The sequence below is a fragment of the Gracilinanus agilis genome, chromosome 3 (genome assembly GCF_016433145.1).
Source record: "Gracilinanus agilis isolate LMUSP501 chromosome 3, AgileGrace, whole genome shotgun sequence".
Taxonomy (NCBI): domain Eukaryota; kingdom Metazoa; phylum Chordata; class Mammalia; order Didelphimorphia; family Didelphidae; genus Gracilinanus; species Gracilinanus agilis.
Window position 1 is genome coordinate 400,281,456 of NC_058132.1, and position 19,222 is coordinate 400,300,677.

Consider the following 19,222-nt stretch of genomic DNA (forward strand, 5'->3'; position numbering starts at 1 on the left):
GAGGGGAGAGGAGAGGGAAGGAGAGGAGGGGAGGGGAGGGGAGGAAAGAGACACAGAGACAGAGATAGAGACAGAGACAGAGACAGAGACAGAGACAGAGACAGAGACAGAAATTCCCCGAAGCTCTGAATTTTGCCTTTTTCCCTCCTTCTAAATCTGATCTCCTGCACAGCGCTCTGCCTTGCCTTACAGCCTCAAAGACCCCTTTCCTAAAGGTATCTCATCAATACTTAATCAATATATTTCCTAATTTCCTTACTACAATAGGGACAAAATATCTTGGTGATTTGGTGATAAAGTTGTAGATTACTTATGGGAACAGAATGTGAGAGGGAAAAAGCATGGTTAATTAGACTGAGGTTCTCTTCCATGGATTCTTAACCTTTCGTGTGTCATATACCCCTGTGGTTGTCTGGAAAAGTCTATGGACCCCCTTCTCTTAATAACATTTTTAATTGAAGGAAATGATAAATTTCAGATAGAGGTTAGTAAAAATAAATATGTAATCTTCCCCATCTAAGTTCATGGACTCCCCTTCCCCAACATCTGTTCTAATCAAACTGACTGTTTTCAGCCTAAGAAGTATTATTTATCTATCTCATCAAAAGCCCAAAAGGATGGTTCAAATTTGATAGAAATAGTTCTTTATGAAAGACTGGACTGAGATAGAGGCAAGCTAAAATGGAATGGTTTATCTTGCTCATGCCTAACATGGCCAAAAATTGAGGGAACTAAAGTTTACCTAATAAAGGGTAGGCAGAGGCCTGACCCTAAGAAAATGAACTGAGATTAACTCAGAGTCAAGAATAACAAGATTTTTAATCACTGCTTTGTGATACTTCTGTGGAAGAAAACATTTTGGTCTTATGAATCTATTATTTTAATTAGAATTATTCTCAATGATTTTGGCTGCAAAAAGAAGCTTATGACTTTACTGAATCTATAGAATATAAAAGAGTCACTGACTGTCAAGAATAAAAGAAAGTTTCACAGTCACAAATTCTGCAGGCTGCAAGATCTTTATATTATTAATATTTACATGAAGCTGATAACCTAGCCCTAGCAATTCTCATTTAAGAACCATACCCTAAATTATTCCTATATTTTGGCAGAATGCATAAAGTAAAAAATGTCTTTTAAAATACAATCTTTATTCAGATGTAAAATCTGATTAATGTGTAGGAGTACAGGAGGGAAAGTATGGTGGTTTTATTTGTATATATTCTAATTATAAATTAATGCCTTTTTTCAATTTTCCTGGTGATTTGGGGCCCTAATGCAGTAGAAATTGTCATAAGAAATATTTCCCTCAACTTTATGAAGCCTTCCTTGACAGCCCAATATCTATTTGTACTTCAGACTATAGTAGAAAGATCATAGATTTCTTTTCAGGACTTTAGTCATCTTGTTTCAATCCCTTATTTTACAGATGAAAAGCCCATTTGAACCCAGATACCCAGGGCCTCCAACTCCCAAACTAGCATTCTTTTCTACTGCATCCTATCTTATGCTTTGTATTTATAGTTTTGCTTTAAAAATTCATTTCTATCCACTGACCATTGGATATTTGAGAGGAAGAGATGTTTTACTCATCTCTGTATTCTTTACCGTATTTCCTCTTCAGAGAACAATGCCTCACACACAGACCATAAAACTGCATTTGAAGGAATTAATCTCAATGCATGAATTAAAACAACTGTGAAACACTGCATTAAATGTCAATATTTAATTTTCCTTATTTTTTTTTTTTGCTTATCCCTTCATGTTCTAGTCCCAGTAGAAAAATAACTGGTTTTGTATGCCTCTGTGAAGGTGTTTGTGCCTGTGCCCAGGTTCCAGTCATTTAAAAAGATGCTATAATTCCATTTGGATGTCTGATCTATAAAAGAGGTGAGGGGTTGGGATGTGCAGTGTGGAGGGCATTGTCAAAATTCTAATCTGCTCTCTAATAGGGATTCTTTTTAAGAGTTTTAATTTTTTAGACTTCTAATTCTTTTTTGTTTCACAATAAAGTAGCAGTTTGGTAAAGCCTATGGCTCCCCCTTCCCAAAATATGCCCAACTTCATAAGTTAAATTTCAGTTTCAACTAATGAAAATTAGGTGCCTCCAGGTTCACCACTATTTAGAACCCCCCCCACACACTGTCTAGTTCTAGCATCCTGCTGGAGAACTACCCAAAAGCTAATTGTTTTAACCCCAAATCTTCAAAATCATGTTACCTGTTTTCATCAGTTTTGACAATTTCCTGTGTAGAGAGTATGTCTTCTTCATAAGAAAAAAATAATTTCTATGCAGAGTGTGTTCTCCTCTTTATAAGAAACAACAGCAACATTTTCAGACCATAAAAATAACCAGGACTCGACTTAGCTTTTCTTTTCTTTTCTTTTCTTTTCTTTTCTTTTCTTTTCTTTTCTTTCTTTTCTTTTCGCTAATAAATCTGCTGCTGCCTGAAGATGAAAGAAAAAGTCTCCTGGAGTTCTCAGAGGCCAATTTGGGGTTTTGGTGAGATTTTTGTTTTGAAAAGTCAGTCCCACTTTAATGCATTGCTGGTGGAGTTGTGAACTGATCCAACCATTCTGGATGGCAATTTGGAACTATGCTCAAAGGGCTATAAAAGAATGCCTGCCCTTTGATCCAGCCATAGCATTGTTGGATTTGTACCCCAAAGAGATCATAGATAAACAGACTTGTACGAAAATATTTATAGCTGCACTTTTTGTAGTGGCAAAAAACTGGAAAAGGAGGGTATGCCCTTCAATTGGGGAATGGCTGAACAAATTGTGGTATATGCTGGTGATGGAATACTATTGCGCTAAAAGGAATAATAAACTGGAGGAATTCCATGTGAACTGGAAAGACCTCCAGGAATTGATGCAGAGCAAAAGGAGCAGAGCCAGAAGAACATTGTACACAGAGACTGATATACTATGGTAAAATCGAATGTAATGGACGTCTGTACTAGCAGCAATGCAGTGACCCAGAACAATTCTGAGGGATTTATGGAAAAGAATGTTACCCACATTCAGAGGAAGAACTACAGGAGTGGAAATACAGAAGAAAAACAACTGCTTGAACACATGGGTTGATTCGGACATGGTTGGGGATGTAGACACTAAACGACCACACCAATGCAGCTATCAACAATAGTACAAACAAAAACAATGTAACCAAAATCAGAAGGGAAACCACAAACTGGGAAAAAATCTTTATAACAAAAAATTCTGACAGAGATCTAATTACTCAAATATAAAAGGAGCTAAATCAATTGTATAAAAAATCAAGCTATTCCCCAATTGATAAATGGGCAAGGGATATGAATAGGCAATTTTCAGATAAAGAAATCAAAAGTATCAATAAGCACATGAGAAAGTGTTCTAAATCTCTAATAATTAGAGAAATGCAAATAAAAACAACTCTAAGGTACCACCTCATGCCTAGCAGATTGGCTAAAATGATAGCAGGGGAGAGTAATGAATGTTGGAGGGGATGTAGCAAAATTGGAATGTTAATGCACTGCTGGTGGAGTTGTGAACTGATCCAACCATTCTGGGTGGCAATTTGGAATTATGCCCAAAGAGTGCTAAAAGAATGCCTGCTCTTTGATCCAGCCATACCATTGCTGGGATTGTACCCCAAAGAGATCATAGTTAAACAGCCTTGCCCAAAAATATTTATAGCTGTGCTCTTTATGGTGGCAAAAAACTGGAAAATGAGGGTATGCCCTTCAATTGGGGAATGGCTGAACAAATTGTGGCATATGTTGGTGATGGAATACTATTGTGCTCAAAGGAATAATAAACTGGAGGAATTCCATGTGAACTGGAAAGACCTGCAGGAATTGATGAAGAGTGAAAGGAGCAGAACCAGAAGAACATTGTACACAGAAACTGATACACTATAGTAAAATAGAATGTAATGGACTTCTGTACTAGTAGCAATGCAATGACACAGGACAATTCTGAGGGATTTATGGAAAAGAACGCTACCCACATTCAGAGGAAGAACTACAGGAGTGGAAACACAGAAGAAAAACAACTGCTTGAACACTTGGGTTGATGAGGACATGGATGAGGATGTAGACCCGAAAAGACCACACCAATGTAACTGTCAATAATATGTAAATAAGTCTTGACTGACCACACATGTTAAAACCAGTGGAAATGCGAGTTAGCTATGGCGGGGGGCGAGGGGGTGAGGGGGTGAAGGGTAAAGTAAAAACATGAATTATGTAACCATGGAAAATTTTTCTAAAAATAAAAAATTATAAAATAATAATAATAATATGGAAATAGATCTTGATTGATGGCACATGTTAAAACCACTGTAAATGCACATTGGCGATGGGAAGGGTTTGGGGGGGTGAAGGGGAAAGTAAGAACATGAATGATGTAAGCATGAAAAATTTTTCTAAAAAATAAAATTAAAAAAAGAAAAAGAAAAGTCTGTCCCATACTAGTACACTGTTGGTGGAGTTGTGAATTAATCCAGCCATTCTGGACCACTGCTGGGTTTGTACTCCAAAGAGATAATAAGAAAAAATACTTGTACAAAAATATTTATAGCCACACTCTTTGTGGTGGCAAAAAACGGAGAAATGAGGGGGTGTCCATCGATTGGGGAATGATTGAACAAATTATAGTATCTGTTGGTGATGGAATATTATTGTGCTGAAAGGAATAATGAGCTGGAGGGTTTCTATGTGAAACTGGAAAGACCTCCAGGAATTGATGCAGAGTGAAAGGGGGAAAAAAAAAGCAGAAACCAGAACATTTGTACAAAGAAACTGAAACATTGTGGCACAATCAAATGTAACAGACTTTTCAACTAGCAGCAATGCAATGACCCAGGACAATCCAGAGGAATTTATGAGGAAGAAAACTATCCACATCCAGAGAAAGAACTGTGAGAGCAGAAACGCAGAAGAAAAACATGATTGATCATATATTCGATGGGGATATGACTGGGGTTTTGGCATTAAGAGATTGCTCTATTGAAAATGTGAATAAAATGGAAGTAGGTTTTGAATAATGATACATGTATAACCCAGTGGGAATTGCTTGTCAGCTCTGGGAGGGAGGAAGGAAGAGTAGAGGGAGAGAACATGAATCATGTAACCATGGAAAATTATTCTAAATTAATTAATTAAAAAAATCAGTCCCACACAAATGTTCTAATCTCTTTCTATTTAAAAAAGAACAGAAAGTGACTTAAGCAGTACACAAGGTTCCAGCCCTCAAAAATAAATTCACTTTTCTTGGAAGGGACAATAAAAGGCTCATGGCCTATTCCCTCCCATCAGTCCCCCACATCTCAGCAAGTCAGCCTGCCATCACAACCCAGCCTCCTACTAGGGAGTCACCAAGTAGACAGAGTGGGGATGAGGGGCTTTGGTGGACTTGCAGCCTTGGTATACTCCACATCCACACTCCATAGAATTCTCTAAGCAAACCATATAATCACCTGCAAAAAGTGATAGCTTTGTTTTCTCTTTACCTAAGCGTATTTCTTCAAATTCTTTTCCCCATCCTTGATACAATTAGCATTTCTAGTACAATTTTGAATTATAATGGTGATAAATGGACATTGCTGATTTTATTGGAAAGGCTTCTAACTTATCTCCATTAAAGATTTTAAAATTTTATTTAAATTTATTAAACTTATTTTGATTTTAATTCATTAATTTTATTAGCTTTATATAGATTAAACTTGTCATTTCAAAGAAAATTCCATTTATCCCTGTGCTTTCTAGTGTTTTTTAACAGGAATGTTTATATTTTATCAAAACCTTTTTCTGCATCTTGAAATAATCACGTGATTTTTGATGTTTGGGGCACTTATATACAGTAAAGGCCCCTTATCTGTGATCCCCATATGCACAGTTTCAGTTATTCAAGATTAACCACTGTTAACTTGGGAAAAAACACCAAACTACCAAAGTAGTCAGAAAAACCTTATCTTTACTCAGGAAAGAGATAGTGTTCAATTTTAGCCACCACACAGAGCCAAGCGCCTAAAAGCCACACAAAGCCAAGGGCTCTGGCACTCTGGGAACTGTGTCTCTGGGAAAATGCAAGGCGCGAGATGATTCTCCGAAGAATGTCAGAACCTGGGGGTCTTTTATACTCTCTGGAGAACTTGGTACAGCAAGCATGTGTAGACAGGCTGCAAGCAGGCTGCAAAGAGGCTGTAGTCAGCAGCTGGGGTATCAGGGAGTGGGTCAACTATAATGAATACAAAAGGAAAGGGTCCAACCAAGAGCTGGGCTTCCAGAGAGAGGACAATAAGATTACTCAACATTTGACTATATTTACTAGTCCCACCCAAACTGGGGTCACCAAACACTTGGAAGTCTATTGTTCAGTCCAAAACAGGTATGCCCAGGACTTCCTGAGTGTGACTTCTCAGGAGGTAGGGGTAAACTTGAAACTTGCAGAAAACCCAGTTGACACCACTAGGCACCACCGATGCTTGAAAAGTGTAGCCAGAAGTCTGCCAAGGCAGTAAGTAGTCTCTTCTGCTTTCACTTTCACTTTGTCCACTTTCAATTTCCCCCCCTTTTTTTTAAAGTGTTTTGGGGGGGATTTGGGGAAGACAATGGAGGGGAACTCTTGGACCACTGAGCTAAGGAGTAGGAGCCAGAGAGAAAGAGCACATATATCTGGGGTTGGCAGGTATTCACTTATATCTCCAGCTTCAGCCATCCACTATAGGTCTTTGAATATCTCCCCTGAGGATATGAGGCTCTAATGTTGTTGGTTAAGCTTATAGTTTTCCCAAATTTAAACCAACCCTATATCTCTGGGTATAAATCCAGCCTGGTCATAGTATATGATCTTTGTGATATATTGCTGTCATTTCCTTGCTAGCTATTTATTATAAAAATTTGTAGCACTATTCTTTAGGGAAATTTTTCTGTAGCTTCCTTTCTCCTTTTTGAGTCTTCCTATTTTATGTATTAAGACCATATATGTGTCATAGAAGGAATTCAATGTAGGAATACTTTTTTTTCCAAACAGTTTACAAAGTATTAAAATTAATTATTTTTTGAATGTTTGGTAGATTTCTCTTGTAAATCCATCTGATCCTAGTTATTTTTTCCTTAGGAAGCTCATTTTTGCCTTGTTTAATTTATTTTTCTGAGATAGGGTTATTTAAGTAATCTGTTTCTTCTTGTATTAATAAGGACAATTTATATTCTTATAAATATTCATCCATTTCATTTAGATTGTCAGTTTTATAGGCATGTAGTTGGGTGAAATAGTTCCTAATATCTGCTTTTATTTTCTCTTCATTGGTGGTAAGTTCATCTTTTGCATTATTTGTACTGATAATTTAGCTGTTTTTTATTTTTAATCAAATTAGTCAATAATTTATTTATTTTATTGATTTTCTTCAAAAAAACTGAGTTTTATTTATTAGGTCAACTTTCTTTTACTTCCAATTTTGTTAACATCTCCTTTCATTTTCAGGACTTCTGTTTTGGTTTCTAATTGTGGGGGATTAATTTTTATTATTTTTATTTTTTTTAAACCCTTACCTTCCATCTTGGAGTCAATACTGTGTATTGGCTCCAAGGCAGAAGAGTGGTAAGGGCTAGGCAATGGGTGTTAAGTGACTTGCCCAGGGTCACACAGCTGGGAAGTGTCTGAGGCCATATTTGAACCTAGGACCTCCTGTCTCTAGGCCTGGCTCTCAATCCACTGAGCTACCCAGCTGCTTGGGAGATTAATTTTAAAAAATTGTATGCCCAGTTTGTTGACCTGCTCTTTTATTGATAAAAACATTTAGATATGTAACATTTCTCTTAAGTGCTGCTTTGGCTGTATCCCACAAATTTGGCTGTCTTCTTGTCATTATCTTGATTGAAATTATCAATTGTTTCTATGATTTTTTTCTTCAATCCACTCAATTTTAGTTTTAGAGTATTTAGTTTCTAGTAAATGTTTAATCCATTTTTCAAAGGATCTTAATTGAATATATTTTTATTGCATTAAAATCAGAAATACATTTAATATTTCTTCTTTTCTGCATCAATGTCCTAAAACATGGTCAATTTTTGTAAAGATACCATGTATGGCTGAGAAATGAGTACATTCCTCTCTATTTCCATTCAGTATTCTCCAGGTCTATCATATCTAATATTTCTAAAATTCTGTTCATCTTATTAAATTCTTTCATGTTTATTTTATGGTTAGATTTATCTAGGTCTTAAAGGGATAAATTGAGATTCCCCCATTCCCTTATAGTTTTAGTATTTCTTTTGACCTTTAATGCATTTAACTTTTCCTTTATGAATTTGGATCCTTTACTGTTTGCTGCATCTAAATTCAGTATTGATATTACTTCATTGTCTATGGTACCTTTTGGAAAAGTGTAATTTCCTTGATTATCTCTTTTAATTGAGTCTATTTTGACATTTGCTTTTGCTTTGTCTGATATTATGATTATCATCTCTGCCTTCTTTACTTTAGCTGAAGCATAATAGATTCTGCTCCAGTCCCTTATTTTAGGTTTAGACGTATTTTCTGTTTCAAGTGTGGTTTTTATAAAGCACATATTGTTGGATTTTGGTTTCTCATCCATTCTGCTAAACTTTTCCATTTTGTGGGTGAATTCATCCTGGTCACATTCAAGATTACAATGAATAAATATACATTTTACATAAATATGCAGTAACTATGTATTTCTCTACATCTTTTTAATTTTACTTATTTTTCTCTATTTTTATCCTAACACTTTTCAAAATCTGTTTTACTTCTTACCACTGCCTCTCTTAATTAATCTGCTTTCTTATTTCCTGAGCTTTTCTTTCTTGTAACCTTCTTTGTTCCCTGTTGGGTAAGATGAATTTTGGTGCCCACTGTGTGTATGTGTATTCTTCCTTCTGTGAGAGTAAAGTTCAGTTGTTGCCAGTTTTCCCACCCCATTTCTCCTAACATTGTATAAACTCTTCCTTGAGTGCCCCATTAATATAAGTTAATTTTCGCCATTCTTCCTCCCTTTACCCCATCTCCTAAAGCATTCCTCTTCCCCACCTTTCCATTCTTCTTTTGAGATCATCTCAACATAATAGAATCATACTCAGGCACTCTCTCTAACTAGAATCCCTCTAAGAGTTCTGCTAGGTAGCATAGTGGAAAGATACCAAGATCTGGATTCAGGAAGACTCATCTTCCCAAGTTCTGATCTGGCCTCCAACATTTACTGGCTGTGTGACCCTGGACAAATCAGTTAATCTTGCTTGTTTCCATTTCTTCATCTATAAAATGTTCTTCAGAATAAAATGGCAAACCACTCCAGTATCTTTGCCAAGAAAACTCCAAATGGAATCATGAATAGTCAGACACAACTGAAAAATGACTAATCAACAACAATAGCCTTAATGTTAATAATGTTGTGGAGTGCTTTATTTAGATCCTTTTCCCATCTAAGAATGTAAACTGTTTAACTTTGTTTAGTTCTTTATGAGTTTTCCTCATAAATTACCCTTTTAAAATGTCAGTTTTTTCTATTCAGGACTGGTCTTTTCATCAGTAATACTTGAAAGTTTTCTATTTTAATATCCTCCCTCCCATCCCCCACATAGGATTATATTAAGTTTTGTTGGCTAGATTGTAATCTTAGAACTTTTGCCTTCTGGAATATAATTTTCCAAGCCTCCCATTCCTTTAGAATGGTGGGTGCTAAGTCTTGTGTGATCCTGATTATATTTGAAATATAAGTATTTGAAATATTCTTTCTGTCTGTTTATATGATTTTCTCCATTACCTAGAAATTCTAGATTTTGGCTGCAATTCTCCTGGGAGTTTTCATTTTGGGATTTCCTTCAGAAGGTGGCTGGTTGATTTATTCAGTTTCTACTTTGCCCTTTCATTCTAAGATACCTGGGAAATTTTCCTTTATAATTGTTTGAGATATCATGTTTAGGCTCTTGTTTGGCTGATGGCTTTCAGGTAGACCAGTGATTCTTAAATTGTCTCTCCTTGATTTGTTTTCTAGGTTAATTTTTTTCTTCAAGATATTTCTTATTTTATTCTATTCTTTCAGACTTTTGACTTTGTTTTATTTTTTCTTGATGTCTCATGGAGTCATTAATTCTTAAAGTGGTTTGTACCTTTTATAAAGCTATTGATCCTCTTTCCATAATTTTCTTGGTTAGCTGCCATTTCTTTTCCCCATTATATCTCCTACCACTCCTATTTACTTTTTTTTTTAAATAATTTTTTGGTTCTTTTTATAATCTCCTTTAACTCTTCTAAGACTTCTTATTGGGCTTGTATCCAATCTGTATATTTCTTGGAGGCCTTTCTTATAGATGTTTTCAAATCATTGCCTTCTGTGTTTGTGTCTTGAACTTCTTTGTCATCATAGTAACTCTTTGTGATCATGTTCTTTTATTGTTTATTTGCTCATTCTTCTAGCCTATACCTTAACTTTGACTTTATATTAGTGTTGGGTTCTGCTCACTTCTGGGAATAGAGGTGGGATATCTGTCCTGATTTTGTCTTTTATGTCCTTCTGTTGTTTTCACAGCTTAGTCTAGGGACCTAAATTTTTTTTGGTGTTTTCAAGGTGATGTGATTTAGGGAGACTCTGTTCATTGCCCTACTGGCATATCTTCTGTAAGTTCCTGTTCCATGTTTGGATCTAGTAGATTGTGTGTGGTTGAATTTTAGTGGCTTGCTGCTGGATTCAGTTACTGTTAGCACACTGGAAGTTCTGTATCTTCAGAGGCACTGAACTGCTTTTACTGTTTTTCTACTCTGATTATTCTACTGCAGATTTGGATATGAAATTGGAGGTTAGAAGTGAGTCCCACCTTTGCTATTGGGCTCAGTCACATAGCTGTTTTTGTCATTCATTCCTTGCTCAGTATACAGGTAGAGTCTCTTTGCCTTCTGACTTTAACCACTCCTTTCTTACCCAGGGCTAGGTAATGGGTGACAGCTGTCAGTTCTGTTCTTATTTCCAATACTGGTTCAGAGGTCCCCTAAGACCTAGGTCTTCCCTAGTGCCTTTAGATCTGTTGATCAATCAAAACCACTTTCTCATCCCTGGTAGCTAAAATGTTCCTCACAATTCTTACCACCACCACCCTTGCTGTCACCACACACACACTCCTCCATCCACAGACCTCCCTGTCAATTTTCTAAGCTGTCTTGGGCTGGAAGACTGACTCATTGAGTCTTTTCTTTATCTTTCTTGTTCAGAATTTGGTAGAGCACATTTTCTAGATTGTGAAAAAGGTGGATGGGCAAACTAAGGCAAAAATTTGGACTTTCATTTTACCATCTTGACTCCACCCTTTCTCCTTTTCTTTTCTTCAGGTTATTTATCAGGCTAAATCTGCATCACTGTGCTAGTTCATTTTTCTTGGGTCAAATGTTGATGGTACAAATTTAGATTCAATCAGAAATTCTTAAACTTTAAAGAACATTATTTATTCTATGTGCAATCATTATGTTCTAGGCCACTGGTTATAACTGCTGATGTTATTCCATGATCAGAACAGATGGCCATTATTGACTACAGTTATTCATATCCTGGAAACCATATTTTTTAAAAAAAAGTAAGTTTTCAATGTCTATGACCAGGCATTACTTGATTGATGCATAATTTTAAGAATATTTTAGATTTCATGAAAGACATTGATGGACAGATAACTTTATTTCATTTTGAGACAACACCATTTTTCAAAAATGAAGAACATGATTTTATTTTTAAAGAAAACACTGAATAATGAAATAAATGATGATGCCAAAAGGAATCCACAGGAATTCGGGATTGTTCAAAGTGCTAAAATTACTACAAGTATTATCATGAATTTTGTGGTGGACCTTTTTCTTTCCTGTTTTTAGGTTCATTTGTTAGCTTGACTAAACCAATCTCAAAGAGCTTATCTTTCAAAGAACAAAGAATACCACATCGGCAGCTTTCATATGTCAATAGGGTTCTCCATCCAAGAGACAATATAGTTTTATTTGGTTTTACTTATAGCTGCATTCACATACCATCCAGAATCTTTTCTTAGAAATAAAGAGAACAAAAAACCAACAAAGAAAGCAAAAACCAACATGAAATGACTTGTGTAAGAATACAGTTTAAGGAAACACACTACACATTAAATCCCAAACCTTCCATAAGTAGACTATCCCACAAATTTAATATGAGTCTTTTCCCTCAATGTCAGTGGGAGATTATTCTGGGCAACTGATTTTCCTGCCTCTCACACAAATCCTGACATTATGATTTATGTTCTTGAACAAATTAGACTTAATTTGAGAGCAGATCATCAGCAACAGGTATAATAATCTTGGCAGAACATCCATTTTAATTAATTGCCTTCTGACTAATATAGCTAGGAGGATGTTAGTGCCACGTACCCTGTAAGGATCAGTACTGTCACATAATTAATTTTTTTCTTACCCCTGAACTTAAAATCGCATCAGTTTTAAATTACAAAGGCTCTGGCTTACTTCATATTTCATCACAACAATCTACCTTCTGTGGCAACATTTGAATAAGGAAGTTTAAAAGAGAAAAATTAATGTTAACCACATGGCATTTTGGGCCTCAACTATCTATATTATAAGTATTATATATAAAGTTAATAGTTGATTAACCAGAATATAAAGTTAAAGTCCTTAGAAGAAAGGTGTGGGAGAACATCTCAATTCAACATCTCAAATCAACATCTCAAGCTCAATTCACATGAACCATAGAGTAGTTTCAGGATAGTTTTTTCTCTTCCCTATGGAATTAAAAATCAGGTTCATGATTCCAATGAAGAGACAAAAGGGGAAAAAAAGCTGCCCCCATTAAAGTTCTCAAGCAACCTTGTAAGACTCCCAATATACATCTCCAGTCCTGACCTGTCTAACATTGCAGCCTGCTTGCAAAATACTTGGATAAAAGTGAAAAAACAAAAACTTGAATATCCCACTAGGATTTCTGATTAGTTTATCCAAAACAAAGTTTATTTTTAATTCTGATACTGCTTGACCTTCTAACTTGACTATGTCTAGCTAGGGTTTCATCATTCATCCTCCCATGTTTAAAAACTTGGTATTTTTAATTCTTCCTTTTTCTTCACTTTTCATTTCTAATCAGTTACCAATTTTAGTCAATTCCAATCTTCATAAACACTTCTTGCATCCATCCCTTCTCTTTTGCTACTGCTAGCATCCTTGTTCAAGTCCTCCTGACCAATGGCAATAGTCTGTTTGCCTTCACTCATTTCCTTATTAAATCTTTCACGTCACTTCCAACTTGGATGTTCACTGGTATAACTCTTTAGGGGTTTCTTCTATCTTTGACTTCATCTTAAGGCAACGAGATTTTGTACCTCTTAGGCCAGGCTATTAATTCCCTATTCAATTCTTTTAAAATGATTTCCCCCCCCCCCAGCACTCTCATTTATTGATAAAAATTTTTTTAAATTAAAAAACAAACAACTCTTCCTGATCTTTTCCAAGAATTCTAACTGTTCCCAAGCTACACTTCTCTTTGAGGTTTTGGGTGTTTTAAAGTCTTTCTCTCCTTTTGCGTTTGTGTCTTGAGAGTTTATGTGACCATAGTAGCATTTTCATGGTGGGAATTTTTTGTTTGCTTATTTGTCTGTTTGCTCATTCTTCCAACCTGTTTCCTGACTTCAGACTAGAGGTCAAGTCTGGGCTCTGCACATTTCTGAAGGAAAAGTCTGGGGCTGATCTTATTTCTGCTTTCTTGGAATGTCAAGTGTTGTGTTATCTCAGGATCTCTGGCACAGCGCAAGCTGAGGACCTGTAACCTTTTAGTACGCTCATAGCAATCTCATCCAGGGCAAAGTCTGTTTGCTGCCTTCCTGGTCTGAGCTCTCTGCAAGTTCCTCACCTGGGTTTGGGTCTGAGCCACAGGTAGAGTGCTGGGGACTCAGTCTCTAGCATCCAGCTGGGAAGTTGTTCAGAGTGACAGTCCTATAGGCTCCCCTTTTGGCTTGAGGTTCCTAGACTGGCTATTCCTCTACAGGCTGAAGACTGAGGTGTAAACTGGAATTAAGGGATCTGAGCCACACCGCTGCTGCCAAGTTCTGACCTTCTTCCTCACTTACCTAAAATCAACATTGGTTCCATAGCCTTCTTCATTCTGCCCTGGATCTGTGGCCCACAACTGGGTAGTGGGTGTCAAAACTACCCTTTGACAGTTGGCACCTTTGTTTGGACCCTGTGGGAAGTTACAGTGCCCAGGAATGGGTCAGGGACCCTTGGTATGGATCTGGGACTGCCTCTTGTCCTGGTGCTCTCTCTGGTGCTGAAGTGTTCCATCCACTTTCCTGGACAAATCAGTCAGTGTACGTAGGCTCTCTCTCTGGCAGCTTGGGCTTGCCAAAATGAGTCATCATGACTTTTTCTTGTAGTTCCCTATCAAAATTCAGTCTGGTGCATTTTCTAGGTCTGTTTGAGGGAGTTTGGGGAAGGAATTCCCTATAATGCTTTCTGCTACTCTATCATCTTGGCTTTGCCTCCCCCAATACTATTAATGACTTTTTTTAACCCTTACCTTTTGTTTTAGTATCAATTCCAAGACAGAAAAGCAGCAAGGGTGAGGCAATCAGAGTTAAGTGATTTGTCCAGGGTCATACAGCTAAGAAGTGTCTGAGTCCAGATTTGAAAGCAGATCCTCCTGACTCTAGGACTGATGGTTTATCCACCTCTTTGCCTCTATTGTTAAAGATTCAAAGCTACTCAAGGTTACAGAAGATCACATTTTAATACCAGTATTCTCACTTTGATGCAATGCTCAAGTGAGTCTTTATCATTTTGGAATTTTTCCTTCAACAGTGCTGAACACAACCCATGTCTACCTGCTCATTCTGTGCATATCTTTTGACCCAGCAGTACCACTTCTAAGTTTGTATCCCAAAGAGGTTTTTAAAAAATGGGAAAGAACCTGTTTGTACAAAAATATTTATAGCTGCTCTTTTTGTGGGAGCAAAGAATTGGAAACTAAAGGGATGTCCCTTAATTAGAGAGTGGCTGAAAAAAAATGTGGTATATGATGGTGATGGAATAGTATTGTGCTATAAGGAATGATGAACAGGATGATTTCAGAAAGAGCTGGAAAAACCTCCATGAACTGTTGCAGTGAAATAAGCAGAACCAGGAGAACATTGTACACTGTGGAATAATCAAGTATGATAGACTTTGCTACTAATAACAATACAATGATCCAGGACAATGCGGAGTGACTTATGACAAAGAATGCTATCTGCATCTAGAGAAAGAACTGTTGAGGTAGAAATGCAGGTGAAAACATGATTTACTACTTGTTTATATGTGTATATGATTTGGTGTTTGAGTTTTATAAGATCATTCACTTACAAAAATGAATGGCATGGAAATAGGTTTTGAGTGATAATACATGTATAACCCAGTCGAATGACTTGTCAGCTGGGGAGGGAGGAGGGAGGGAAGGAAAGGGAAACAATGCAAATCATGTAACTTTGGAAAACTTTTGTGTAAATTTCTTACTGGAATAAAATAAAGATAAAATTTAATTAAAAATAAAACAAACAAAAAGGCATATGTGCTCATTCTGTCAGTCCAAAAACATTTATTATGCACTTACTATATGCCAGGTACTGTGTTAAATTCTGATGATACAAAGAAAGGAAAAAACACAAGAAGTTTAGATTTTAACAGTGGAGACAATGTATAAATAGATATCTATGTACATATTATAAATATAATGATATATGTGTGTATATGTATAATGCAAATGGAAATACATATCATCTATATAATTGTGTGTGTGTGTGTGTGTGTGTGTGTGTGTGTGTGTGTGTGTTAAAGGGAAGGTGATCTTAGAGCAAAGGCATTAGTAGTGGAGGAACCAGGAATAGACTTGTAGAAAGTGGGATTTTGAACAGAGACCTGCAGAATGCCAGGGAAGCCAGGAGATAGAAGTTAAGAGAGAATATTCCAGGCACAGGGGACAGTCAGGGAAAAGGCGTGGAGTCAGGAGATGGTGTCATATGAAAGGAATAAGAAGTAAACCCCTTGGCAAAAAATTGGAAAATGAGGGAATGTCCTTCAATTGGGGAATGGCTGAACAAATTGTGGTATATGTTGGTGATGGAATACTGTTGTGCTCAAAGGAATAATGAACTGGAGGAATTCCATGTGAACTGGAACAACCTCTAGGAACTGATGCAGAGTGAAAGGAGCAGAACCAGGAGAACATTGTACACAGAGACAGATACACTGTGGCACAATCAAACATAATATACTTCTCTGCTAGCAGCAATGCAATGATCCAGGACAACTCTGAGGGACTTATGAGAAAGAAAACTATTTACCTCCAGAGAAAGAACTGTGGGAGTAGAAAAGCAGAAGAAAAACATATGACTGATCACATGGTTTGAAGGGGATATGATTGGGGATGTAGAAGCTAAATGATTACCCTAGTGCAAATATCAATAGTATGGAAATAGTTCTTGATCAATGATACATGTAAAACCTAGTGGAATTGTGTGTCAGCTATGGGGCGGGGGGGGGGGTTGGGGAGAGGGAAAAAACATGAATTATGTAACCATGGGAAAATATTCTAAATAAAAAATAAAATGAGAAAAAAATAAAATAAAAATAAAAATAAATGTGCAATATAGGGGATACCAATTGCAACTGTAAAATAAAAGTAAATAAAACTTGTTTTTTAAATTAAAAAAGAAGTAAACCCCTGCCTCTGGGTCATGAGTAAAATGTAAGAAAACTTAGAAAGGTAGTTTGTGGCCAGGTTGTAAAAGGCATAAAAAGTCAAATACAAGATTTTATATTTGATCATGGAGGCAACAAGGAGCCACTATATGTCATTGAATAAAGAGACATGACATGATCAGAAAACCACTTCGGAAGAATCACTTTAGCATATAAGTGGAGAACGGTTTGGACCTTGGCCAAGTTATTGTCTTTCTCTGGACTTAGCTTCCAAATATCTAAAAAATATATACAAATTGAACAGCTCTACAGGCTGTGCACCTAAATGCATATCAACATCTTAGCAATAGAGGTATTCATCCACTTGATTTTTTTCCTGTATGGATGGCTATCAAACTCTTCTGAATAGTTATAGATCTCTTCTAGAAGGCTTTCCGATATTTTAGGATTTAATGGAATTTGAAAGGCAGACTTCACCATCCATAGAGAATCCCTCTTTAACTTGCATTCTCTGCTGGATCTCTTCCTGTAAATGGGCATAATAATGATATGTATTAAATATTGCTATAAATATAAGCCAAATGGGCATCTACCTTCTAAGGCTAAAAGCCAAAATGATGGGGGCAGCTGGGTAGCTCAGTGGAGTGAGAGTCAGGCCTAGAGACAGGAGGTCCTAGGTTCAAACCCGGCCTCAGCCACTTCCCAGCTGTGTGACCCTGGGCAAGTCACTTGACCCCCATTGCCCACCCTTACCAATCTTCCACCTATGAGACAATACACCAAAGTACAAGGGTTAAAAAAAAAAGTCAAAATGAGATAATATTTATAGTGTTTAGCAATTAACAAATGCTATTCCAAAAGATAATTTTTAAAAAAATGTTGGTTCCTATTCCTTCTTATTTTTCCTCATCAGAGTAACACACATCTCTGGTAAGCAAATTCTTCCCTCTTTTATGTCACACTTTGTGTGATAAAAACTGAATAAGGTTCTCTGTTACACATCTTTCAGGAGGCAAGTCTTTAAGAAAGTAAATATATATTTTATTAATATAAATAATGATTGGACTCTACATATATCAGTAAATTATATAATGGTAAACATATGTGTGTGTGTTTTCTTTGGGAATATAATTTGTGAAAGCTTGCTTTTTCTCTACTAATGCCATTAATGAGGATTCCTTTAGTGAATGTGCTAATGCTTCTCAAAAACATTTTTTTATAGATGAGGAAAGTAGACATATAGATCTACAGTTGTTGGTGTTCCCTTGGCTTTTTAAAAATATTAATAGAATTTGAATTTTTAAATGTTTTTGGTATCTTTTTTTGTAAATCAATTTTTCAACATCCTCACAATTATGTCATACATATTTCCTCTGTCTACATTTGGTCTAGTACTACTGTTTCCCATCTTTGTTCTCTTTCATGCCATTTATACTTTTGCTAAAAGCACATCCAGGACTCTCATGCTAGAATCAAAGTAGAGTGGCTCTACTATCCTGGATAGAGAAGCCACTTTATTATAAAGATTTTCACAGATTTTTTTCCATTTTTTCCCTATTTATTGCCCTCTTTACATTTGTTCTTAAATCCACTGGTTATGATTTTGCTTAGTTGGGTCTTTCAAAAAGTTTTCTTTATACTGATTTTACCCTACATTGCTTCTTTCTGTGTTATGAAATGGTAATGCTTTATAATCATAAATTATTAGTCTTCATAATAGAGCTAGGTCCTAAGCAGTGCAAAGAATAAGTCCTATGAAGCCATAGCATTATCTAAGTTTGTGCTGCATATTTTTGTTAGATAGGAATCAATTATCATATTTTATATAACTTTGAATAGTGTTTAGTATATACATGTGACTACTTGATGGGATTAATTACTCACAGAAATCAGGTATTACAAATGACTTGATGTTCTAAACCACCCTTTCTGTTGACTTCCGTATCTCCCAGCTTGACAAATAGGTCGTTTGCTGATTAGTGTCTTGTATTCTCCTTATAAAATCAATTGATTTACATCAGTTAAAATTCTGTATGAAATTGTTATAGCCAATGTTCTTCCTTTCGCTACAGATTTTAGCTTTGAATAAATCAAGATTAAGTTGTTATAATTATACATCATATATTTTTAAATTTTTATTCTTTCTTCTTGCCTTACGATCATTTTAATTTTTGCTATAACAACTCAGTAGTCAGATTGTGCAGAGAAGAGAAGTGATTCAGTAATGATGTCCATATCAGTTACAAGTCATTTCGAGTTTTAAAATATAATAAATTTCTTTTCTGGAATATATTAAGATTATAATTCTCTGGAGACTAGACCTTAATTTATAATTATTTATTAAATAAAAAAGAGCAGGTTGGAGAAAGAAAAGGCACCACCTACGTGTGGCTGGCTATTCCCTTCACAAGCTTCCTCCCCTAGCCACCTTCCCCAAGCTCGCTGCACAGTCTCCCTAGAGATGTGCCTCCTCATACCATCACTCCAGGGCCAGAAAGAGACAGATTACCTTTCCCAACCCAAACTC

At 36.2% G+C, this 19,222-nt stretch overlaps 1 protein-coding gene across 1 annotated transcript in view; it reads right to left on the bottom strand.

The window, feature by feature from the left end:
- Positions 1-5,958: 5,958 nt before the first annotated feature.
- The window catches only part of C3HXorf38 (chromosome 3 CXorf38 homolog), a 68,287-nt gene continuing 55,023 nt past the window's right edge, over positions 5,959-19,222 (bottom strand). Inside the window, exon 3 of the mRNA XM_044669220.1 lies at positions 5,959-6,222. Coding sequence (XP_044525155.1) covers positions 5,959-6,222 — 264 coding nt within the window. The remainder of the gene's footprint in view (positions 6,223-19,222) is intronic.